The sequence below is a fragment of the Enoplosus armatus genome, chromosome 14, assembly GCF_043641665.1.
Source record: "Enoplosus armatus isolate fEnoArm2 chromosome 14, fEnoArm2.hap1, whole genome shotgun sequence".
NCBI lineage: Eukaryota > Metazoa > Chordata > Actinopteri > Centrarchiformes > Enoplosidae > Enoplosus > Enoplosus armatus.
Window position 1 is genome coordinate 13,473,124 of NC_092193.1, and position 25,901 is coordinate 13,499,024.

General features: G+C 41.5%; 1 protein-coding gene across 2 annotated transcripts in view; it reads left to right on the forward strand.

Annotated features, from left to right (window-relative positions):
* LOC139296477 (ephrin type-B receptor 1-B) overlaps positions 1-25,901 on the forward strand; it is a 153,778-nt gene that overhangs the window by 54,002 nt on the left and 73,875 nt on the right. For both annotated transcript variants that reach the window (XM_070918883.1, XM_070918884.1), the window contains exon 3: positions 5,331-6,012. In XM_070918883.1, the coding sequence (XP_070774984.1) occupies positions 5,331-6,012 (682 nt within the window). The remainder of the gene's footprint in view (positions 1-5,330; positions 6,013-25,901) is intronic.

The following is a 25,901-nucleotide window of genomic DNA, read 5'->3' on the forward strand; positions in this document are numbered from 1 at the left end:
CAATGATAGATGAACAGACAACTCTTGGGTAGAAAGTACTCACAAATGTGCCAGCCATTCCTCTCGGGGTTACAGATGTAAACACATGAAGCAACCACTCCTACTGACTGTTTTCCTTCGAAGGGTAAGCTCAAAGTCGAGCGCTTTAACTGAAAAGGGCACAAAAAATTCAGTTGTAAACTGCATCAGCAGAGCGTAGTCGAGGACAAAGTCGTGGGGAACGTGGTATCGGTGGAGCAGTTGCATTTGGCCATTGCTGTGTACTATTTAATACATCTCTTGCCTTGGGTCCTGCTGTAAAAGCCCATCGTCAGACTGAGTAATGGGAGTTTTGACGGCCATTCAAGAAACAGTTGCCAGACGCTCATCTACCATTTGCAATGGCATTTTGTAGAACTTTCTAGGTTGAGGAGCTGTAAATGTGGAAATGCTCTGAGCTGCTCATCATCCATCTGTCTGAGCATGTAACTGTATTAACTGGTGCTGATGGATTTGAAAAGCAGTTTGTGAGTGTGACTCCGCTGAGAATCAGACAGCAGACTGGAGGTTAAAGATCAGCTCCAGTAGATGCTTCTTCTATTCAAGTCTCCATCTTGTGTGAATTGACTGAAGTTGAAAAATGAGCTAAAAGTAGTCAAGACCCGTCTTTATGTATGTGTAGTTCAGCCCGAGCCACAAGCAGACCTATTGCTGCCAAGTGTTTTGGCAGGTTTGTATGATTGCAGGTTCAGTTACATTACATCAGGACACGAGTCGTATTGCTCATACTGTGTTCCTGAATTCAATAGTAAGGAGTCTCAGGAAAAATGGAACACAGAAATTAAATCAGGAAATAAAGGTCCTTTTTGTGCACTCTTGTTTGCGTTTCAACAGCCTCTGAAGAACCCTGAAGATTAGGTAAATTACCTGTAATGGAAAGCAACAGCTTTTCTGAGGACACATTTTTTTCACAAGACAAAACAACAACACAGGGTCACTGTCGTTCTTTGTACTGCTTTGCAACTCTTTAAATGGACATTGGAAAGGAGACCTGCAGAGGTAGAGACTGAAAACGCCAAAAAGACTAAACACCTGTTTCCCAAATAGTAATGATCTGCTGAGTGTTTTCTGGTTAATATTTACTTTGGTATGTAACAGCGTTGAAACAATTAGAAAATACAATTGAATTCTTTTTCACTGGCTCACTCGATCACCATTCACCCACACTCTCTTTATCTTACTTTGTATTACAATAAAGTCTGGCAAGTCTACTAAATAACTTGTTCAAATGTAATTCCCATTCCCATTCCTCTTTATAATATATGTAGCAGCTTTGAGGCTTGTGTTTGACCAATCAGCAGTCAGCTTGGCAAATTTTCCCCCACAGTAGGTCATTGGCCATTAGAAAGTGCAACCCCTAATGCAGATACTTGGGAATAGGAAGTAAGGCTCAGGGACTACATTAAGATATAGGTTCCTTAAGCTGAAAAGCATGTAAAGTTCCTGAAATCTTGAAAAGGTTCCTGGAGCATGTGTACAGTAGCTCCTGTCCTGTTCCCACCATGCCTGCTCTAAATGACTCATTAGTTCAGCCCGTTTCTCCTATTATTGTCGGCAGGTGTTCCATCCATGTTCTGACAGGTCACTCTCAGCTCTGTGATTGGGGCTCTGCTTGTCCCCAGCTCCCTGTTGGATGCTGTAGTCCTCAAGAGCAAGACTGTGGCCATCTGAGCTGCTCTGTGTTATTTTAGCCTTTGAAGGTAATGGCAGGAGATCAATGTGATGAATGGCCTTTATGAGGGCAGAGTATCGATGGCTTGATGGCAGTGAGCTGAGGCTGTGGGAAGGGGACCATCAGCCTGAATATATTACCACCCCCCCACCACCACTTTCTCCTTGATTCCTCTCCACTCCTGTATTTTTCTTTTATCCATCACTCTGTCTCTTTCTTTCTTCCGCCCTCTCTTCTCCAGCTCAGCTAGCTGTGACTGGTCATTAACACAAACATTAAGCGCTCTGTGAATCCATAGCTCCTCCATCTCCTCGCTACTGCCCATAAAACAGAGCAGCCATAATGACACACACAATGGGCACACTTGACAATCAGGGGCAGGGGAAGAGTGTCTCCTATATTACTGGCAAAAGCAAAGCTATTAGAGTGGAGCCAATGGGTACATTTGGTTAGCGTAAAAATGAGTGTTGTGTAAAGAGGCACTCAATATTTGTCTGGTGTTTCATCAGCAAGAAAGTTTGTGTTCAGTGGGATTTGTAATGATAAAATATAGATATAGTGGTGCAGAAATGTGCACATAAAAACTAATTGAGAGAGAGCTGACTTTACAGAGACACGTAAAAGACTCTCTGATGTTGGTCAGTCTTATATGCACTCTATGTTAAAGCTTCTACCCACTGTATTCTTTTACTTTTTGCCATAACTTATATTTCATCAAGATTTATTCCACATCCTCTACTGCTATTCCACATCTTCTACTGCTGTGGTTTCTTACCTGACTGCCACAAACATTATCTGTTATGACCTGAACTTATGGGAGATCTACAGTCGGGAAAACATGTGGTGGGGTAGTACAAAAAAGGAGATGCACTTGGGAACATAAAGATAATCACACTCTTGTCTCTTTCCCACACCTTGTTCACCTTGAGCTGATATTAATGATACATGCCTGGAACATACATCTGCGCTTAGGTCCATGATGCATGGACTAAATATACATAGTGCAGGACTAATAGTGTTATTTTTTTTACACAAATCCTTGAAGAGGAAATGGATGCAAGGACCAAGGAATTCCATTATCAGTAAGGTGACAGGTGATGATGCCTTCTCTCTTCTCTCTTCTCTGGCAAGGTCAGGGAGATGTCACGGAGCATTGCAAGAGTTAGATTTGATTTAAATGATGTAAAAGGTCTGCGGAAGAGCAAAGAAATAGAAATAGGAAATGTAGGCAGTATCCTGTAGTTTTGATGTGACTGTAGGGCATGTGCTGCTTACATAGATAGTGTCCTTGCCTCTTAAATGCATGTCTCACATGCATTTCAATGTTGTTAGAACAGAGCAAATGATAAAGATGCTAAAGAATGGATACCAATGTTAATACTCAGAGTAATCAAATGTTTTGGACCTGCAGAAGCATAAATGTGGCGTGTAGCCTCAAGCGCTTCAGCAGCAAAACAACAGCCAGCAAATCAATATGTGGTCGGTAAACCATCAAATTATAAACAGCACGTTCTCTGAGCGCACACACAGAAACACACAGATGTAAACAGCAGATGAATACAAAGCGCTGAAAGGATATGAGGAAATTGTGTTGCAAAGTTTGATATCTGCTAAGTAACTGATGCACCTGTAATAGTTTTGTTTGTCTTTGACACCGAATATCTACCAAGGAGGAAATAGAAAAATTGAAGTTCATTATTATATGAGCCAATGAATTTCTGGACAGATTTCAGACGGGCATTATCAGAGACGCCTCAGGCCTCTCTCTGGCGTGAAAGATGGTGGTCATTTGGCTAGACGAGGGGCGGTGAGGACCCCCTCCTAGACTGGAGCAGACGGGTGCAGAGGAGCCCAGGGCTGGCTGTATTAATGAACAGGCAGTGCTGAAAGGGACAGGTTCCTGTAATGCTGATGAATGGTCATTACAGAGCAGAGACGAGAGAAGAGAGCAGAAGGGGAAGAGAGGAGAGGGGGAGAAGAGTACAGCGAAGTGGGCACAGAGGGAAAAAAAGGGTTTAATTTGCACCTCAGATTTCTGTAAACTCGTTTATCATGTCAGCAGTGTCACTGCTCTCCACGTGTCCCCCCCCCCTCTCTCCTTGCCCCCACCTGACCCAAACCTTCTTGTTTTTCTCCCAGATACTGCCTTGTATTCCTTGGGCCAAACACTTTTATCATCTTCATTGTTTTTGTATATTTTCAACCCCCAAATTTGATGTATCCTGTATATCTCATCATTTTATGGACTCATCTAACAAGGTTTTCTGAATCTTTGACATCATTTGACCAGTTGTTGGGGTGAGTATGTGTGTGTGTGTGTGTGTGGAGAGTTGATGTCTTCTCCCCTCCGTTAGGCCTGATTGAGCAGCTGGGGCATTAAAGGTCAGAAGAAGGAGGAAGCACCAGGAGATGTATGCACACAAGAAACATGAACTGACTGGAGGCCCACTCACTCCACTGTAGAGCTCATTAACTCTCCTCGCCTACAGCTGTTTGGATCATTGGTGGTGGTGGTGGTGGTTGTGGGGGGCGAGGGGCGACGGGGTGGGTGGGTGGGGGTGGGGGTGGGGGCGGGCTGTTGCTTCAAATAGGAGTAAAAAGAATTGTATTATTACGTACAGTGGAAGTTATCTGAGAAGAAAAACATTCAAAACTGTTTCAAATCACTCCACAAAATAGTGGGGCTTTTATGTGTCGCAATGCATGCAGCACACACGTCATATGAAAATAGCTTTGCAAATTAAAATATCACATTGAGAATATTAGTCGACTGTCTGTCTCTATCAATTTGAGCTCAGCCAGCTTTTGCGCAGCTGGACAGTTACTCAGAAATGTTCATCTGAAAGCAAGCTCCTAGGCAAGCTTCGTTTTATTTCAGTGATTCTCCTCCCAATTCTCAGTGATTCTAGCGAAAATGTTAATGGCACATTTTCATGATGATTTGGTGCACTGAGTTAATAACCCATGGGGCTTCTGATGTTCTTCCAACATACTTTCTGGGTCACACCTGCAAGAAATGGCCTGAGGTGTATTTCAGTTCAGTGTGCACGCAAATGCCTTTCCATCAGACCGGCTGCTGGCTGACATGTAGTAGCCCCCGTCTGTCTAATTGTAATTCAATAGTACATAATCTTGAGTTTGTTACACACCATATTTTATAATGCGTCAACTCAGTGCCTAGCCACGCTCGGCATAGATGGTAAATAGCAGTGCATCCAAAGTAATTACTGGGTTTGTGCTTATACAGTGGCAGTACACATACTACAGCTGTTGTGTGTGTTTAGAGAACAAGACGGCAAAGTGGTGTTTTTGCTGTTGCTGCACTTAAAGAATTGTTTATGATTTAGAAAAAAGACGGACATTTGTGTATTCTCAATGGATGAATAAGCCCCACAGCTCGACGGGCTGATTCCTTTCTGTTAATCCAGGAAGCAGACTCAAATTTAGTGCCTTTGGGAGATCACTGATATTTTCTAATTCTCTGTGGCTCATCCAATATTAGTATTCTCTATCAAAAAATGAGAAAGCACCACAGATTTATCACAGATGATTAATAATCAACCATGTGCACTCTTCTGTCCCCCCCCCCCCCCCCCCCTCTCTCTCTCTCTCTCTGTAGTGGGAGGAGGTGAGCGGCTATGATGAAAACCTCAACACCATCAGGACCTACCAGGTGTGTAATGTCTTTGAACCCAGTCAAAACAACTGGCTCCTCACCACCTTCATTGATCGGCGTGGAGCACAGCGCATCTACGTAGAGATTCGATTCACAGTGCGCGACTGCAGCTCCATTCCCAACGTCCCTGGCTCATGCAAGGAGACGTTTAATCTCTACTACTATGAAACTGATGCTGTCATTGCCACTAAAGGCACCGCCTTCTGGATGGAGGCCCCTTACCTCAAAGTGGACACCATTGCTGCAGATGAAAGCTTCTCGCAGGTGGATTTTGGTGGCCGCCTGATGAAGGTCAACACGGAAGTGCGGAGCTTCGGCCCATTATCTAAGAATGGCTTTTACCTGGCCTTTCAGGACTATGGTGCCTGCATGTCTCTGCTGTCAGTCAGGGTCTTTTACAAGAAGTGCCCAAGTGTGGTCCAGAACTTTGCAATCTTTCCAGAGACCATGACAGGGGCTGAGAGCACCTCCCTGGTTATTGCTAGAGGAATCTGCATTCCCAACTCAGAGGAAGTAGATGTCCCTATAAAGCTCTACTGCAATGGAGACGGAGAGTGGATGGTTCCTATTGGCAGCTGCACATGCAAGGCTGGGTTTGAGCCTGACAATGGCAACGTATGTCGAGGTAAGTAAGAAGTAGAACTAGATACATTTGTCATAAACATCCTATAGTTGCTATTTGAGAGTGTTACCTCTGCTAGTTGAAAGCAGCCTACTTTCAAATTCTTTGCTTTTCATCATTCACTCTCTTAAAATGATGGACTACTTGTGATAGAACAAATCACTTCATTGAAGACAGGCGACATGATTTGATCTATTCTAGGCTCGCATATAACAAGGCATCAGCGTACCTTGCATCACAGATTTTCCGCATCATTGGAATGGCTGAATTGATTGTGTTTCATGCGTTTTTTGCTGAGCATGATGTGCCGTACTTCTTCCTTGATCACATCCACCTCCGGCGTACTAGAAAGGCACATTAGCATTGATTCTTAATCTGTAGCGAATGCCAGCCTTCTGTGCAGCCTACTTTACAGATGGTGAGAGGTTTGATTCTGCCTCAGTATGATGTGGAATAGATAAAAAACGCACACATTAAGACGAGGTTAATCTGGGTTTTTTGGTTCAAGCTGTCACTTTCTTTCCCTCTCTTTCTGCCTGTCCTCTAATGCACCTTTACGCTCTGCACTGCGTTATTCTCACACCCTCACACAGGCACACACACATACAAAGAGAAAATTTGCTCAAGGTGTCTGATGATAATATGAGTGGCTTGGGGCTCTCAGTATGGCGCAGTATTGGTTGGCCTGCCCTGGAGGTTAGCTGGAGAGTGTGTGGAGCCCAGATAAGATTGATTGACGCACATCTGCTCTGATCAATAAATAGATATGAGAGTGCCACATATCTACAAAGCTCAGTGTGTGACTGTGTCTACTGTATCCTTCTCGCATTGCTTTATGTCCTACGCAAAACACACCCACACACACACACACACACACACACACACACACACACACACACAGTCCTTGGCTAAGGTGGAAGGACTTTCAAATGAAAATGACAAGGCAAAGTTGGTTGCCTTTAGTTAACTCATCACTGGAAGATTTCATTTCACATCAAATGTTGTCTTCTCATGTCATCACGACTGTGTACATTGTTCCCAGTTAATTTCATTTTACATGACTTTGTTTCTATGATTATTTTATTTTGTTTCAGTGCAAGGTACATTTAATTGACACATTTTAAAAAGAACTGTTTTGAAGAACTGAATTATTGTCTAACTCATACCTACAGGAAGAAAGCTATTTCAGTGCATTACATGCAAATTAACAATTTACAGATGGAAGACTTTTGTTAGCCTGCTGTGAATCTTTATTCCAGCTCGTTTTTCAAGGGAGCATGAGTGTTGTGATATTCTAAACAACCTCAGCATCATTATGTCTAATAAAAAGTTTCAAACAGATGAAAACATCAGCAGAATATTTGACAGCATTTTGAGCCAAACAAGTCAAATATAATACATGTTGTTCTTTTGATTATTACACTATTGAAAAGAGTTACTTTTTATGTTTATTTCATATATATTTCAAGCGACCATCTGACCAATGTTACTGTAGTTTATTCTATTTATTCAATTAACAAACTTGGTTTGAATAAATCTGTGCCTTTGTCTCTAGTTTTACATTCATTTAAATTACATAATAATATATATTTTCGGCACAGCAGAGTATGTTATATCAGTATAGTGTGTTTCCCTTCACAATATGATTGGAAAAAGTTCCAATGATTCTCTATTTCTATCCTTATTAAATTTACTTTTATGTAATAAAACCACCCTCAATTGTTTCCATGAAGATTCCTTTTAGATTAAAGACCCGTAATAACACACATTTTATATCCCACCAGAATTTGTCATATGTGAAATATATTGTTTGAAGGTTAAACATGCAAGTTCAAGTACAGGATTTTTTTTTTAGCAAAGAAGCCAAATAACCTTGCCTGTCCTCTAATGCAAACAAACCTACAGGCTTTAATGCAGGCTTTTCTCCATCATTTAACTGAACCTTATATAAACTCACAGCACAGTAATTGGAGCCTAAGGTATCCCTAAGTGTTGGTAGGAGGCTTGTTGTGGCCTGTGGTAGTGGGGGGCATTGGTGCTGCTGTAAACACCACAAACACACATGGGCATGTGCACATACACAGTCCCCTGGTAGGCACTGCACTACAAAGACTCTTTGAACAGAGGAGGAGACGTATATTTCCACTAATTCCCACAACCCCCCGACTTCCTTCTCCAAGTACCCACAGCAAGTAGACTTCCTGCTGTGTTAAGTTTGACATCTTTCTCTCTGATGGAAATGTAGCATTATGGGAGGTATGAAAAACAGCCTGCGGACTGAGGGAGTTGTTAGTGTGTAGCTGTAAAAAGTAGTATAACCTGTAAAATGTTGTGTAGGTTGACCTTAAACCTCAGGACACACACACAACCTTGCACACAAGCATGCATGCATAGAGAAAAAGAAAAAGAGAGAAACAGATGATGTTGCCAGTCTCTCATACCTAGTTTACTCTCTGGAGACTAGTATGGAATCTGTTCCCCTCTCATCTCCACTGAAAGGCCCCTCCAATAAGAGCAATCTCAGCCTTTTATTTTCCACGCAGTCCCTTTTCATGGGTTTTGCAATCCACTATTTAAACATGGATATCTAACCTTAAAGTGCTTGTGGAAGCTGAGTACTATGGGAAGCCAATCAATTGGGGGTTGGTGCAATAACAGGGCCTCAGCATTGGGTCTGAAGTAATTGCCCATTAGAGATGAAGTAACAGGAGCGGGAACAAAAAGAATATGAGAGCATGCAGTTTCATGCTGAAATAATTCCCAGCATTGAGAGCAACATGAGAAGGAAAGGTATTACATAGGAAAGGGAAGGCACTGTGCTGCTTAAAGGCACGGTGGGGAATCAAAAAATGAAAAGGAATTGCCTCTGTTTTGTTATCCGACACTGTGATATGATAATGTGTACAATGCAATATTGTAATATTGAGAAAATAAAGTAGACTCAAATGTTTGCTTACTCAACACCTGCTTTGCTGAATATGTGAAAATTGTCCATTATACATTAAAATGAATTTAACTGGCTTAACCCAGCTAACGACAAAATAATCAGTCTCACTTGATATTAAACTGGCTAAGGACAATGTGTATAATGTATATTAACACTTGATATACATTCAGTCTCTCATATGTAACTGTGTATGGCATAACACAACATATAGTAGCTGTGACAGTCACAGAAATGTGTCATAGCCATAGTTTTTTCATGTTTATTTCTGCATATTGAAAGCGACAAATTAATAATTTTTTTACTTGTTTGAATACACAAGTCATTTGTTATGACCGAGAAAATAACCCTAATTGCTACTGGGTGTGTTCAAACATGTGTTTGTTTGTGTGTTGTGTCAGTGCGTGTGTGTGGGCCTCCCTGTACCTGATTGCACTCTCTCTAGTCTATATGTTTTAATTAGTGACAGGTAGCGTGGTGTTTGTGTGTGTGTGTGTGTGTGTGTGTGTGTGTGTGTGTGTGTGTGTGTGTGTGTGGCCTGCTGTCAGTTGGGCAGAGAGACCATGTAGAGTTGTTGTGCTCTGTAACGATGATGCCAGCATGCCATCCTCATTACCAGCTCCCCAGCTCCCACACAAGCCATTTGGGTATCCCCTTCTCTGTCTCTCTCTTCCGCTCCCTCTTTCTCTCTTTCTCCCTCTCTCTCCCCCTTGGCTATGTAAGCAATCTGCTAAATATTTTATCACCTCCCTGTTAAATCAAGCGGAGACACTCCAAATAGCACCCCACTCCCTCCACCAACTCAAAGCTTGTCTTGTGTGTGCGTGTGTCCTGCTCAACTCAAGTGTCTAAGAAAGACTAATTTGATGGTTTTACTGAACCCTCTTACGGTCGTTGTCGTGGTCTCCAGCTGAGTGATTGATAGAATCACCTTGATTAGGTTTACCTCACATCCATCTCTGTGTTTTTTTTAATAATCTAATATAATCATTGATCATTTTAATGTTCCATGTATTCTCATATATGAAGTGATTAAAACTCCCTGGCAAGCTAATTATTCTGACGTTTAAACTCGTCAAAGTGAATGATGGGGGATAAATTGCTTCACAGTAAACAGGGCTAAATGACAATCTATGAAGAGCAATTCAAAACTTTGGACTGCCTGTTCTTCATTTTGCTCTTAACACTTTTTCCTTTGGGGAACTGTCGTCAATTTCTTCTTCATTCCCCAGATGTAGGCGATGACTTGATGATGGAAGGAGACTCCGCTGATACTGACTTTTCACATAATATTCTTTATTTGCATCAAAGATCAGGATCAACAGGCATGCGCATCTTAACCTGGACAGCACCCGTAGCCGAATCAGTACTGCTGCCTCGAACACTGTTCAACCTCGTCCTTTATACATTTAGGCATACATAGGGTCCTATTATAACTCATAAATCTATAAACTTATCTTTCCCTAGTGTCCCTCAGTACCCCAAAACCTATGATATACGAGTTATTTGGACAGCAGTCTAGGGGTCAAGGACAAGAGACCTCTATCGTATAACTCCCACATTCCAAGGGAGACTCCCAAACTATAATGAGTCTTATCAGTATGGAGCCCCAACATCTGCTAGTTATCCACCTGGAACACTGCATACGTGACAACTTTGTACTGTATATCATTTTATGAAAAGATTCCTTTTATGTTTAGTATCAAATAATACACATCATATTTCCCCCCTCGGGACTTTTTAAGTCCCGCAATACATGAAAAATAAAAGAGTCATATTTGCAATTGGCCACGTAAGTGTCATCTAATGACACACACAGAATACTCATGAAATCCCTTCCATCCATGCTTGTTACAGCATAGCCTCAGTGATATATGAATTTTGTAATATAACAAATTTTGAAATTTGGTATATTTGCGGAGTATGAGAGCGAAAAACCTGTCTGGCAGCCATCTTTCCTTTAATATCCATCAAACAATCAAGACAGGAAAACTCTCTCATGGTCCCTCTGCCCAAGGCAACCACCGATCAGGCACTCCAAGCTAATTAAGAAATAAGGGTTCTAAAAATACTGTAAGAGCAGAATGTTAAGCAAATACGTATAGGAATACTCAGAAAAAAATTAAAAATGTCCAAAGTCAGGCTGGTCGACCCATCGCACCTTCCAGTGGACCTTTCCCTACCTAACATTACTATCCCTAACCACCGAAACAAAACAAAAAGCTGAGATCCTAAGGTATCCACAACATAACAGAAAACATTCTACTCAAAACAATTACAATGAATAAACCCCAAAAACATTTTCTTTTCCTCAGTCTTATACCCCATGTTATACACACTTGATTATCACTCATGTAATTATATAAAAGTCAAGAACACCTTTAATTGAACAAGATCATTGTTGACTAAACTAATTGTTCTACTTCAATGTCCCCTGTAGTGATGTATATAAGGACATATAACGTAGCTATTACTAACACAGGTTACAAATTAATAAACAAAACGCAATAACGTATGAATATAAAAAACTATACTAACATACTAAACAATTGAATATAGTCCCCATAGTGTTCTGAATAAGATTTATCAATTTTATTGTTACAGTATCCTTGTTCAGGGTCCCCTTGTCCATTTTCAATGTCCATGTGTGAGTGTTTGAGTCCATGGAGACTGTGGGGATCCCTGGACAAGCTTCCACCTTCACATTGCTCTCCCCATTATTGTCCTGGGAAAAGAGAAAACACCAGCCAATATCTTTGCAAAAACATCAGATGCAGTATAGTAGTTTGCAATTAATTCACCTTGTTTTCATATTTTCACCATGTTCAGTTCATAATCCTATTGTCAAAATGATGGCATATTTATGAAATGTATAATGGAATGTAGAGAAATTTTACAAATGTTCAATTTTCTATTTCCCCCCTTTACCATTCCAAATCCAATTTGGAATGTAAACTTATCATCCCAAGTTAGACCCGTGTGTTGGCATATCTTAACAATGCGATTTTTCAACACACCATTCATTTTTTCACAAGCTCCTTGGCTTTGCGGATGGTAAACAGCTCCTAGACGCTGTTTAATTCCCAATTTCTGTAGAATCAATCTTACCGTTTTATCCACAAACTCTTTACCATTATCTGAGGATATACGATCTGGAAGTCCCCATCTACTTATGACCTCACGACACAAGAACTTAGCAACAGACTGAGCATCCTTCCGCTTGGTAGGACAAGCCTCAGGCCATCGTGAAAATCTATCCACTACAACAAGCATGTGTCTTTTGCCTTCAATTGGTTTTATCATGTCAACAAAATCCACAACCAACTCACGCATGGGACCTGTCGGAGTTGGAATGTGACCAGGAGGGACTGTCAAACCTCTCCGAACATTATTTTTTAAACAGATAGTGCATCTGCCTATGACATAATCAATTTGTTCAAGCAAATAAGGTGCCCAAAAACCATACTCTTTCGTTATCTTTCTCCTTACTTCCCCCCTTGAGACATGAGCCCATGTGCTTCTTGAATCATCAAACCTAGTAGGTCTGGTGGTGCTACCATCAATCCTTCATGGTTTCGCCACAGACCAGTGGAATCTTGAGTGGCTCCTCGATCTTGCCACAATTGTTTATCTATCCTAGAGGCAGCTTCCTGCATTGAAACCACATCTCTGAGTGTAATTTTATCTTCCAAGTCTACCTCATGAGTGACCAGAAAGACCTTGCCCAATTTATCTGCTCCTGTGACTGCTTTTGCAGCCTCATCTGCTGCTTTATTACCGAGTGTGACCCTTGACATGTCTTTTTTATGCGCAGCACACTTAGCTATTGCTATTTCTTTAGGTTTCATCATAGCATGCAACAACTTCATTATCTGAGCATGATGCTGTATAGGAGAACCATCCGTTTTCTTAAATCCTCGATTTCTCCACACTGCTCCAAACAAGTGACACACATTATGCGCATAAACAGAATCTGTATATATTGTCACCCGTTTTCCTTCTGCCAACAAACATGCTTCTGTCAGCCCCACTAGCTCAGCAAGTTGTGCCGATGCAGGCTGTGGTATTACTTCTGCTTTCTCAACAACAAATTCAGTTCCTTGTGCTTTCACTACTGCATAGCCAGCACTCAATGTGTCTCCTACTCGATAGCAGGACCCATCAGTCCAATAATCCAGATCTGCCTCTTGCAATGGAAGAGCTTGCAAATCTGACCTGAGTCTTGAGTATTTCTCTGCTTCTAGAACACAATCGTGTGGCTCCCCATCCTCTGGAGTTGGCAAATTTTCAGCTGGATTTACTGTGGCACATCTAGCCAGGGTAACATCTTCCTGTTCCAAGAGTCTATGATAGTCTCTGAGCCTAGGCATTGTCAATGTATATTTGCCATAATTTAAAAGATTTCTGAGACTGTGATGGGTAAGAATTGTCACAGGATAACCCATAGTCACAGCTGACGCTTTGTCATACATCAAATGAACTCCCACCATTGCTCTGTAGCACAGTGGTTAACCCAACTCTGCTTCTGCCTCTGTAGCCTCCTCTGAAGCCTCCTCTGAAGCCTCCTATTGACCTGTAGCATTCACAAGCAAAGTGGTCCATCTGTCCACAATTATAACATCCTTCAGTCGACTGTTGGAAATTAGGATTAAAATATCCTCCTCTTCCTCTTCCTTGATTTCCTTGTCCTCTTCCTCTCCACAATTGTGACTGGCCAAAACCTGGTTGTGAAAAGGGAGCGACGGGAGTCACAAATGATGACTGTGGTGGTTGAAATTGGATCTGTCCTGGCTGAGTTTGTGGTGGTTGATTTGGCTGGGACTGACTCTGCATAACCACGGCTTGGTTTTTGTCCTTCTTTTTGTTATCTACCAATTGTATTTGATTAAGTTTTCTGAGAGTCTCCTGGTCCTGTTCTTTCTGGTCTTGCTCCTTTTTCCGATATAGTTCCACTTGGTGTGCTATATGATCCATGTAGACACCTCTTGTCATGCTTCCGAGTCCAACCACCTCGGCCAGTTTGCTCCTCACTGGCAGGGGCAGCCCTTTCTGTAGCTTAACTCGCAAGATTGATTGCTCCATCCGATTCAAATCCGGATCATTCCCTGTTATATTTCTCCAAACTTGATGAACCCTTGACACGTAAGCCCTCGGGTTTTCCTGTGAACCCAATGGCTCAATGAGAATATTGTCAGGATGTACATTTGTTGGGAACATGTCTCTCAATGCTCTCCAAAATTGACCTCTACTTGCAGCAAACAACTCCGGATCGTTTACTGCAGTCCCCATATATCGATCAAGTCCTGCATTTTGCAGAATCTCTTGCATAGTTGGGATCCCAAGGAGACTGGCCAGAAGTCTCTTAATGTCTCCCATGGCAGGCTGTGTTCCCACCAAAACTTCTTCCAGCTTAGCGATCCAAGGATGTGCTCCATCTTGAAGAGTAGGTAATTTTCCAAGAATGTCAGACATATCTGTATTTTGCCAGGGCTTATACTCCAGATTCCTACCTCGAATGACCACTGGGCACATCTTATCCAAATCCCTTTCCTTCCTTGGGCGTAGTGCGTATTTTGAAGAGTCTGCTTTTTGAACTATTCTCTTTCGCAATTCTCTTCCCGTTGCCCGCAGGTCCTGTATCTGCTTCTTCAATACCTGTCTGCGCTCTGTGCTGACAGATTCTTCAAGGTCCAGTTGACATCTGCTCAGAGTATTCTCAACCTCTCTTAAGGCCTGTTGTCTCTCGTCTTCCTTCCCAGTACTGGATGCTGTAGGGAAAAGAAATGAAAGACCCTCATCCTCCAAATCTTCATCACTGGCTCCATCTTCGCTCTTATCCGTGTCACTCTCCTCTGGACTCCTGACTGATCTACATCCTCTTTCTTCTGCTTTAGTCAATATCTTTTTGATTGTTTGGCTATATCCCCCAATGGCCTCATCCGAGTCATTCTGACTCTCATCTCCCAACTCCATCCTTTTGAACCTCAGTCTACTCAAATCTCTTCGGTGTGTCTTCTTCTTCTTGGATTTGGAGGTCGGATACATTTTTATGGTTGTTTTGGCTTTTCCCATTTCGATTATTCGCTCATCTTCATCTTTGATGTGGTAATTGCCCTCCTGGCTGATCACTGGGAGCTGAGGATACACATCAGTGAGCTGCACCTTTTCCTCATAAGGTGGGGGCTTCTTTACTGAGGCAGTATGTGAGAATGGAGCATTGACCTTTGCCATTAACTTTTCTGTTTCCTTCACATTTTTCCCTATTTCTTCTTCCGTTCTTTCTCTCCTTTCCTTTGCGGCTTTTACTACTTTCTGTCCCTCACTCTCAAATAACTGCAAAATGCCAAGCTCGGTCTGTCTCTTGTCCTTACGTTTTTGTCCCTTCTTACCTTTCTTTTGCCCTACTTTATAAGTAGCCACCAGCACTTGCATTGTTTTAATCACATCTGGGTTAAGAGTGCCTTCCACTGGCCAGGGTTGATCAATGTCCAGCCAACGCTTGCTCCATTTTTTCGACATTTCTGAAACACCTTTGACAAGAGGATTATTCTTCTGTACTACATCAACAGGGGTAATTGCTTTCATAATTTTAGTGTCCATCTTTGACATTGTGATGGCTTCCCTGTACTCTCGTATTATATCAAAACTAAATTAAAAGTACATTTATGAAGCACCTTATTATTAAAAACAATCCAGAAAAAACTACTGAATTTGTCAACCTCAAAGGAAACCAAAGGTTTAGTGGTCCAAAAACAAAATCTTAAATTGCCAAATTATTTCAACACTTAATCTTAACTCAAATCAAACAAGATCATGCTCAGACAATGAAATCCTCTTCTGCAGCTTTCAACTGCATTTGAATCAAATCAACCGTTCACAAATAAGTAATTAAATCAATACTACTCCACTATTAGATTAAATGCATCAGTTGATCAGTCCGTTGCCAAGCCTTCAAGTGTAATATATATATCCCCTAAATGTATTTTATGAACCCCAAACTAAATACCAATAATTCAAAAGGAAAGTTATATGACTATTTTGAAATAATATCAGCTATAAGTGAGTGTATATGTATGTAGGTGACTACAGATATTTGTTAAAAGAGTTCGTGGATAAATGCACTGGCCTTGATTGAGCTGGATTCAGGATCCACACATGCTGTCATCCGCAAGCCTTGATGGATGTGAAGAACTGCCAGATGTTTTTCTCATTTGTCTCTTGGAGGGTCCAAATTCAAACACTTTCCATCTCCTGTCTTCCCCCACTCTCATACCCTCATAGTTGGGTAGAGGAAGAAAAAGAGAAAACAAAACAACAATTTCAATGTCTTATTCTTATCCTTGCTCTTTGTATATCTGCCAATGAATAATTCAATGAGGTTTGCACACTCTATTTACCATCGGGTTATTTTATTCTGTCATATTGAGTATATTTTTATAAGAGTTTCTCTTTAAACAATTTTAACTTAATTAAATGTATCACAATTCATTATATTCATACATACTTTTATCAATTTATGAATTTAAAGAATAAGTATTTTAATATAATTTCAATCTGGCGTGTCCTCTAGTTCTCTGTCCCTTTTCTCTTTCTGTTTTACACAGAGAGAGAAAAAGAAAAAAGTGGGGGGGCTCACTCACTGATCTCTTCTTTTTAGAAGAAGCCGCCTTCAAAAATGAGACACCACCCTTTTCTCTGCCTCTTGAAAGTAACAAAGACTTCCAGTTTACACTGACTGTCGGGGAGCAAACATCCGGCCCAACTCTCCTCAAGAAAAATTAACTCAGTGTATGAAGCACAAAGACAGAGACGAGGTACACTCAAAAGCCAGAACCATATCTTCCCAATCAACAGCCGAAATACAGAATTTATCCTTTATCCATCCAATCTTCTCCTCTACTTTCTGCACAATCCACCAACCACAGAAAAACACATTTTAATACTTTTTATCAGGAGATTTTCTTTCCCTTTTAAGTTCTCAAATTATTGTCTAGTGTTTATGCAAACAAACTGTCCCTGCCGGTCTTCAGACCTAGCAAAGGCTCATATCTTATTATTATTATTATTATCATAAAATGTCCCAAAGAGGCTCATTATATTATCAAACTATAAATGTCCCTGAATGGGCTCATTCTCTTATACAATTATATCAAACTATTAATGTCCCTGAATGGGCTCATTCTCTTATACAATTATATCAAACTATTAATGTCCCTGAATGGGCTCATTCTCTTACACAATTGTAAATGTCCTCCTTTTTGGGCTCATGTTTTCATCACATTATAAAGTCCCTTCGAAAAGAGCTCATTGGTTTTTTAACACTGTATCAACAAAAATATCTTGCCTTATGAATTGTTAATCTCCTGCAGCCAATCACAACCTATATGTCTAAAAAATTCTACTACATATATATCAAGTACACATTACAAAAAACATTCCACAGCTTCACACACACACTACCATACCACACACAACATACACACACAGACAGAGACGGACCGTCCAGCAACAAAAATCCTCCAGCACACACACATCAGCTCTCAAACACACCCCCAGCGCTTGAACTTATTCCCTTATGTTTTTCTCATTTCTCTTTTCACTTTTCTTAATCTTTATCTTCTCTTATTTTCTATCTTCACTTTATCTTTTAACCATTTTTCTCTTATAACTAACTATCTTACTAACTATTTCTCTTTTAACCATTTCTCTTTTAACTAACTATCTTACTGACTATTTCTCTTTTAACCATTTCTCTTTTAACCATTTCTCTTTTAATCATTTCTCTTTTAACCATTTTTCTTTTAACCAATTATCTAACTATCTATCCTGGGCCCAGGATCCTTAATTTACTATTTTTACCATTACCAATTTGACTATTCAAAGCTAACTTTCACACAATGTCTAAATTTACACATGTCTGACTGTTAAAGAAGAATACGGGCCCTGTACTTCATTAATCTGACTGCATGGTTATTTTAGCACACTTTTATTGTTACTCATATAGCTATTTCCTTAAACATTATTCCTTTTTCTTCTACCGTTTATTTCTCTTTTCACTTATTTCTATCTTTTACATCCTTAGTATTACATTAATTTAGACAGAGTCTCACTTTCACCACCAACACACCACCACATCAACACAGATTCTTCTTATTAGTGCAACCAACAGCTCTAACCAAACGAACCAACCTCACCTGACGTCTTGATGTGGTAGTTCGTGGGTTAAGCTGTCAATTCGGATGCATCAAATCCTGTTCGTGACGCCAAGTTCTGTCGTCAATTTCTTCTTCATTCCCCAGATGTAGGCGATGACTTGATGATGGAAGGAGACTCCGCTGATACTGACTTTTCACATAATATTCTTTATTTGCATCAAAGATCAGGATCAACAGGCATGCGCATCTTAACCTGGACAGCACCCGTAGCCGAATCAGTACTGCTGCCTCGAACACTGTTCAACCTCGTCCTTTATACATTTAGGCATACATAGGGTCCTATTATAACTCATAAATCTATAAACTTATCTTTCCCTAGTGTCCCTCAGTACCCCAAAACCTATGATATACGAGTTATTTGGACAGCAGTCTAGGGGTCAAGGACAAGAGACCTCTATCGTATAACTCCCACATTCCAAGGGAGACTCCCAAACTATAATGAGTCTTATCAGTATGGAGCCCCAACATCTGCTAGTTATCCACCTGGAACACTGCATACGTGACAACTTTGTACTGTATATCATTTTATGAAAAGATTCCTTTTATGTTTAGTATCAAATAATACACATCAGAACAAAAATGTTCTATGAGTTGATAAATGCCAGCCTGGAGTCTATAAAGCTGGCAGTCTCATTTTATGAGGCCCTCTACTATATTTTGTCTTCTTTTGTAATTGGTTAACCACGCTTAAAGCTTATTGCTTCTTTCTTTTTTTTTTTTAAAACCTCAGTGGGTTATTCCTATGCAAAGCACATAGCTGCTCAGAGTCTGAGCCTCATGGACTTGGGGGAGACTGGGTTTGGGACAGAGGATAATAAAAAAGTATTGGCATGGTGGGAGTATTGTTTCAGCTATCGATTTTTGCAAAGATGTGAATTAAATACTAGTTAAGTCGGAAGGTAAGAAACTGACTCATATTATTATCCATCATATTTTCTGGTTACTTATTCATGCAACTCTATTTTATCCCATCCATCCATCCATCCTTATAATCTAATGCACTGTCCATGATTATGTAGTTATTTAGTCAGTTATTTACGTAAATTCCTCACCAGAGCAGTCCTATAGACCTACGTGGCAATATGAATCTCCTCATATTTTCTCTCACCGTTAGGCTCCAGTGGGCTTTTGACACGCTGGCACATTAATATTACAAATATTCAAATAACTTTATTTAACATTCTGCAGGCTGACAGTGGCAGCGGGAGATTCACAGCCCATTGAGCAAGTGCGCTTCCCTGGGCTAAGTGCCGATTCATCATGGCTGCCTTACTCCTGTCTAATGGCTGCCATCATGGGGCACGAGCACACGCGCACACTGACACACACATAAACGCACATCTTGGGCATACGCTCAGAAAAAGTATTAGTTGTTCCATATGTGCATTTTCAAAATGTAAAATGTAGTGTTTGGGCACATTTATCACATTACTAATCCTAGCCTAAAACCTTATAAACCCCAATATATACCCCTATAGAGTTCATTGTCATGGACACCAACCACCTTGGTTTATTTCTCTGCATGAGAGAGATTAGAGAATCTAACTGAATGAGATGATAATTCTTTCAAATCATACCTGAAATACCTACAACCACTGAATTTTTCCTGACATTTTCATTTACTTCAACTAGCTTTAAAGTTTGGCTTTGGACTCACTGTAAACTTTTCGTTTTACATTTTCCTGCTCCACTGAGGCTTTGATTACTTCTTTATATGTCTTATTTGAGTGTAAAAGATCTGGCAGACAGGACCCACAAAGGCCCGGTAAGCTATTAGAGCCAATTCCAGCCCATTTGGCCTTGTCTACTTCTGTTCCGCAGAGTTTACTTCATTTGCAGAGAAGCATCCATGTGTATTCACCAGCACACACACACCAAGATCTACTAAGTCACCTTGAAGCCCAATTAAGTAAGCGTCTGACTCTTCCTGTTCCTATTAGTCCTATGGCAGTGAGGACCAGTGTGATGAAGACAAAAATGGAGTGGTGGGAGGAAGAGACAGAGAAAAGCTGTAAGAAAGAGCAGAGAGTGAAAGACTTCTTGTTTCCATGGCTCTCAATGCGCTGAATAGGGGGAAGGCAGAGAGCAGTGGTGAAAGAGTGTGACCCAAACAAAGACTCTTTGAATTTAAGGCCCAAACAGTGTGTTTGTAATGACCCAAAACACAGATGCGCTGCTCTCACTGCAACGACAGAGTCAGTCCCTAATAATGTGAGGGGAATTCAGAGATTTTGTTCACACATAATGGAAATACCCACCACACACAGAGCTGTTCTTATCCCCCATGGAGGGACACATACTTCTACTCCTATTATTTTTTACTCTCTCCGTCTTTCCTTTCATCCGCTGCTTTTTTGTCTGGTTCTCTAACCTTCTGTCCCTTTCAGGCCATGTGTTTGGTCACTGGGCCTTTTTTTTCTAAGGCTTTCATTGTCATCTCTCACTTGGTCTTTCCCTTAGTTACTGCACAGGAACTTTTTCAAGTGGACTCCACTTTGACCTGACATCTATTCCAATCTTCCTCGCCAAATCCTTTTCAGTTCTCTTCCTCTACTTCAGTCTCAGTCACGTTTTCAGTCCACATGGCTACTCTACTCCTCTCTTTACTCAGCGATGGACACTGGGTGTTGAGGCCAGTGAGAGACACGGGGACACAGAAAGACAAAGGACTCCTAACATTCAGCAGATGGCTGGGGCTCCGCTTAATTTGCCTATGTCACCCTCGCTGGCAATAACACAAAAGCCCAGCGCTACAAGGGGGTCCACTTCACCCTCTCGCCCCAACTGTGACCCCCATCAATCAAATCCCTCACTTTATGCTTTTAAGTTATGATTGCACATTTAAGAACACAACAAAGACATCATCAATAATGCTGTGGAAGAGTGTCTGTTCTATCTCTGTGTTGTCTTCACAAAGAACCAAAAGTTAAATGTCAAGAGAAACGTCAATTTGGACAGCACGTAGAGAACTGTCCTCACTCTCCTTGTACTTTTCTGCCCCCACAACTCACCCCTTCTTTTTACTCTCCTCTTCTCCCTCTAGAGAATGCTTCTGCAGGCAGTAATGAGGAGACGTGGTGAGCCTCTCCACAGAGTCCCCCCCCACCCAGTTGAGAAAGTACAAACACTCCCCCCTCTCCATCGCCCCTCATTTGTTGATTTTCCCTCTCCCTCATCACTGTCCATCAATATTCACTGTTCCGCTAATAACACAGTCCAGGCCTGTTTGGTTTGACGGCAGAGAGACACATTTCAATTCTCGGAAATTGTCTCATCCCTTCCTGGAGGTTATCATCAGCAGCAGGATGATAGATGTGGATTAGTCAAGGTTATGTTGTGGAACTTGTGGACTGACGATCTAATTAGAATTGAATTGCAATTATAGTAGGGCCAATATACCTCTGTTCATTCCACATGCAGCGAGAACTAGCAACCAAGAAGAATGTGGCGGCGTATCAGGCTGGAACAAGGTGCAGGTTTTCTATTACTGGAGCAGATTAAAGGGTCAGAAATTCATAAAAAAGCACATTTCCTCACTTAAATAATTTCGGTTGTATTTGACCAGTTTTGAAATATCTGTCTTTGGGATTTTTGCCTCTTCCAGTCCCTCACGGAGTCTACTTCTTGAGTAAAAAGTAGATGAAAACTGACAAAGTCAAAGTTGTCAAAAAAGCTGTTGAGTTTTAAAATGCAATTTTAAATGATGTAAGCACCACAAATAAAAAGTCATTTTTTCTCTATTGGGTTGCGGTGGCTGCAGGCTGATACCTGAACACCTGTGCAAATAAAACCAAACTATTTGTGTAGCTGTAAGAAGAGAAAATATGTTGGTTGTAATTTGGCTAAATGGACCTTTTAGTGTTAACAGTACAAAACTGAACTGACCAGGAGTGTGAATTTGTTGTCTCATAAGCTGTTTCCAGGAGTCACAAGCCTGTGCTTTTAATGGTAGTAGAGGGAGCATAGATTACAGTTCTTGTATGGACTGATTGAACCTGCTCAGCAAACAGTCGGCACGATGAGATTGTTTTTTTGCAGTAAGCAAATCCTGTAAGCCAAAAGTGCATTTCTTCCATGCTTTGTGTTGATTCTGTCAATCGCATGGGTGCTCAAAATCAATTCAAAGCACAAAATCTCTGGACTTTGGGTTACAGCTTGTAAGATGGATGTTCACTTTTGTAGGAGGTCTGCACACAAATGCACTAATCCACACACACAAACATGAACACATGTACACACAATTTCCATCACCTCATGCTGAACTTTGCGCGTCCAATTTCATAACCTAATCATGTTTGCCATAATTCAGACACAGTTGAAGCAAACAGCATTACAGTTCCACTTTAGGTGCTCCCTAAGTATCCCTGATTAAACATATGTGAAGAATTATGTTTGTGTAATCTACGGTATGACACCTTGCATTATCCTAAACCAACTCGGCTCCCTATAACTGGGCAGGTCATATCAAACACAACCTCAAAACCTTCCCAATATGCAATTATCCGGCAATTAGACAACTCCCATAATCCGCATTGCACTATGTCATTGTACGTGTTTAATTGCATGTTTTCGTTGACAGTAAACACAGCGTGTACTTTTCGGGGTCAGGGCATGTGGTTCTGCAGAAACCAGAGGAAACGTCTCTTTTCAGACTGACAGACAGGAAGAGCCTACGAAGCTCAATCTGGCAGACACATCTCTGTGACAAATTATTGATCTTGGCTTTGTTGTCACTCCTCATGCCAAGGGCCCCCTGCTATGGCTGTCTTCCGAAAACGCCCACTGGAGAAGATATTGTGTGAATATTGAATCTTGAAAGCAAGATAGGGGAGAGGAGGAATGTGTGTCTATCTATATGCGTGTGTGTGTGTGTTGGGGAGGCAGTGTGAAAAAAGGAGAAAGAGAAAAAACAGAAAGAGAGCGACTTGATAATCCTCTCTTTGAGCACTTTGTGCTTTGTGCTCCATTTGTTTACTGAGTTCCCACACTGGCTGGGGGGCTGCAGCTTTTCTCCCAGACCGGAATTAGCATAGCCAGACTTGTAGTCAAATCTTTGAGGTGCTCACGCATGTGCACGTGTGTCCCTGTTTATTTCTATGTGTGTGTGTGCAGTTTAGATGAGGTGAGCTTAGCGTATCCTCATCGGCTGGGGCAACACGACTTTAATGAAATCTTCAAAGTGTGTGTGGTTTTACATAGTCCAATCAAGCGTGCTAACCCCTCAGTCTCTTTTTGGCTGCATTTTGTAGTGAAAACCCATCACACACCCATCATGCTTTCACTGTGTGCTGAGTGGGAACAGAGTCTGTGTCAACAGGTTGAGTGCTGCCTACGTGTCGCAGTGGACGGTATCTCTGGTTTGATTGCATTTACTGTGCACAGCTTACAGACCTTTGGTAAGACAAAGAATGGAAGACAATACAGTAAATATCAAAACATGATGCTGTAATTTTGAACATGTATTTCAATCTCGCGGTCGAATTGCATTATGGGTAATGTAGGTGCCAGATTTTGACAAGGAAGAGGAATATGTGTAGTACAAAAGGACAACATCTCTGGTTCTGCTGCATCGATTTTGATCCTTTTTTAAAAACTTTCCATTGTGAGTCCGGCAGTGTTGTAGTGTAGTATTGGAGTGCAATGCTAAATTGGTGGATTACCCCTTTAAAAGCAATTGATTTCGTGCACCGTCAAAATGCAAACTGCCCTCAGTTTCCACCTGTGTTGTGCTGCTAGGCTCGGATTAGATGGCCGCTTTTAAAAACAGGATGTTATGTTCCTGGTAGTAGCTTGACAGTTTTATAGAGGCAATGACCTCATTATTAGAAAGATAATTAATTTGATATACTGAGAGATACCTTTATAACTCACCCTCTAACACTATTTTATGATGTCTGTGCACAGTGCTAACACATAGGAAAAGTCCTCTCTGAAAGAGCAAAGATGTTATCTTAGTGCTGGGCCAGTGTTACTGTAGCGCCTGGCCAGACGGCACAGTGCTATGCTTCTCAAAGGGAATGATATCTGATTAGTCCAAGTCCGAATAGAGGCAGAAGCTAACAAACAAATGGATTTGCTGTGTCTAGAATGTTCTCTGGGGGAGCTGGATGGGCTGAGATACAGAGACACTGCCTTTGTGTTGGAGCCAGCGCAAAGCATAATAAGACCCTTTGGGGAATGAACCAAACACAGAGTGATAGGGACACAAAGGCACACATGCTCATACACTCAGTCAATTTCACAATCTCTCTGCCTCGCTCCCCCTCTCTGTTTTTCACCCTACCTATCTTTCTTTCTTACTTCCCTATAAACTGACCTTTATATTACTGGCTACCGTGGTTGGCCTATCATTATGTGTTTTGGCTTTGCAGGTCTGTTGAGTTTCCTGACTCTCGCCAAGTTTATTGTGCCAGCCTTTTCTTAAGGATATTATTATTATTTTGTGAGCGTGCATGTGTACATGCACGTATGCGTGTGCGCGTACAGGCGTGTGTGTGTGCTTCACACCCATCGCAGCATGAATGGGCCAGCAAATCCTCTCCCCTCCCTCCCTTGTTTTCCCCTCTCTATCTCATCTTTTCTGCCTCTTTAATTCCCTCTCAACCACTGTGCTCCTTCTCTCGTGTTCCGCTAGGAGAGCAGTCGTAGAGGGAGTGCGACAATAGAGGTATTAACCAAATGTATATTGAGCTTGCCTGACTCGCGCAGTCAATGTGGTGCTTTTACACCCCTAATGCCATGTGAATAGGGCTGCTGCTGCCAGAGAAACGCCTCTGTGAGCACTCGGAGTGACGGGCCCTTTTACTGGCTCTCGTGACCCTGGTCCATGCCGCTTGCGCCGGCCCCATCTCAGAGCACGCAGTTCTTCATTTTCATAAGCGCTTAATCTGGATTGGAAGCCTCTCCATTGTGGAAATGATTTGAGAGGGGAACCTCGGCCAGACAAAAGGGCTTGTCTTTGGCTGAGGCCGGGGCCTCCTTAGGCCTTTCCCTCCCTTCCCATTCTTCCATACAGAAACCCTAGCAGGAGCAGCTAATTGTTGTATGGAGAGGAAGAGTGATGAGATGTTGAGTGGATGTCCTGCTTAACACTGCCCCCAGTGGAATACGAGCATGGCAAGGAGGACGATGAATGCAGACTTGAGAGACAGATATAGGAGATTTGGAGAAGACCTACCTTGTAAAAAAAAAAAAAAGATTAATCCACCTCTCCCAGTTTGTTTATCATTTGATCCAGGTCAGAACAGATCCTGTGATGCCAGCTGATAGTAAAGTTTGGTTTGATTCCTCTAGGTTACAGTGCATAAGACTTTGGAACTGGAATGTGTAACAAACTCAGAGTGAAGCTTTGAAGTGTAATGCTGTTGCCCTGGGCTACTTAGCTCCAGGGTCAAATGAGATTACACCCTTGATCTGTGTTAGTGCCTTCTGATCTGAAGGATTGCAGCGTAGAGGTGTGTGTGTGTGTGTGTGTGTGTGTGTGTTAGCAGGAATATGTGTCTGTGTTATAGAAAGAGTTTGCATGTGTAAATTAGTTTACATGTCTATGGCATGTGTGTCTAACTCAAAAGTACTGTAATCCCTTAAAATGTGTCTCTACACTCAGTCTGTGTGTGTGTGTGTGTGTGTGTGTGTGTGTGTGTATGAGACACCCATATATTAGTGTGCTTTCATAGTCTTCTCCTCATAGAAGGGGGTTGTTAACTAATTAGTAGTGTTGTTGGTCTGATCTT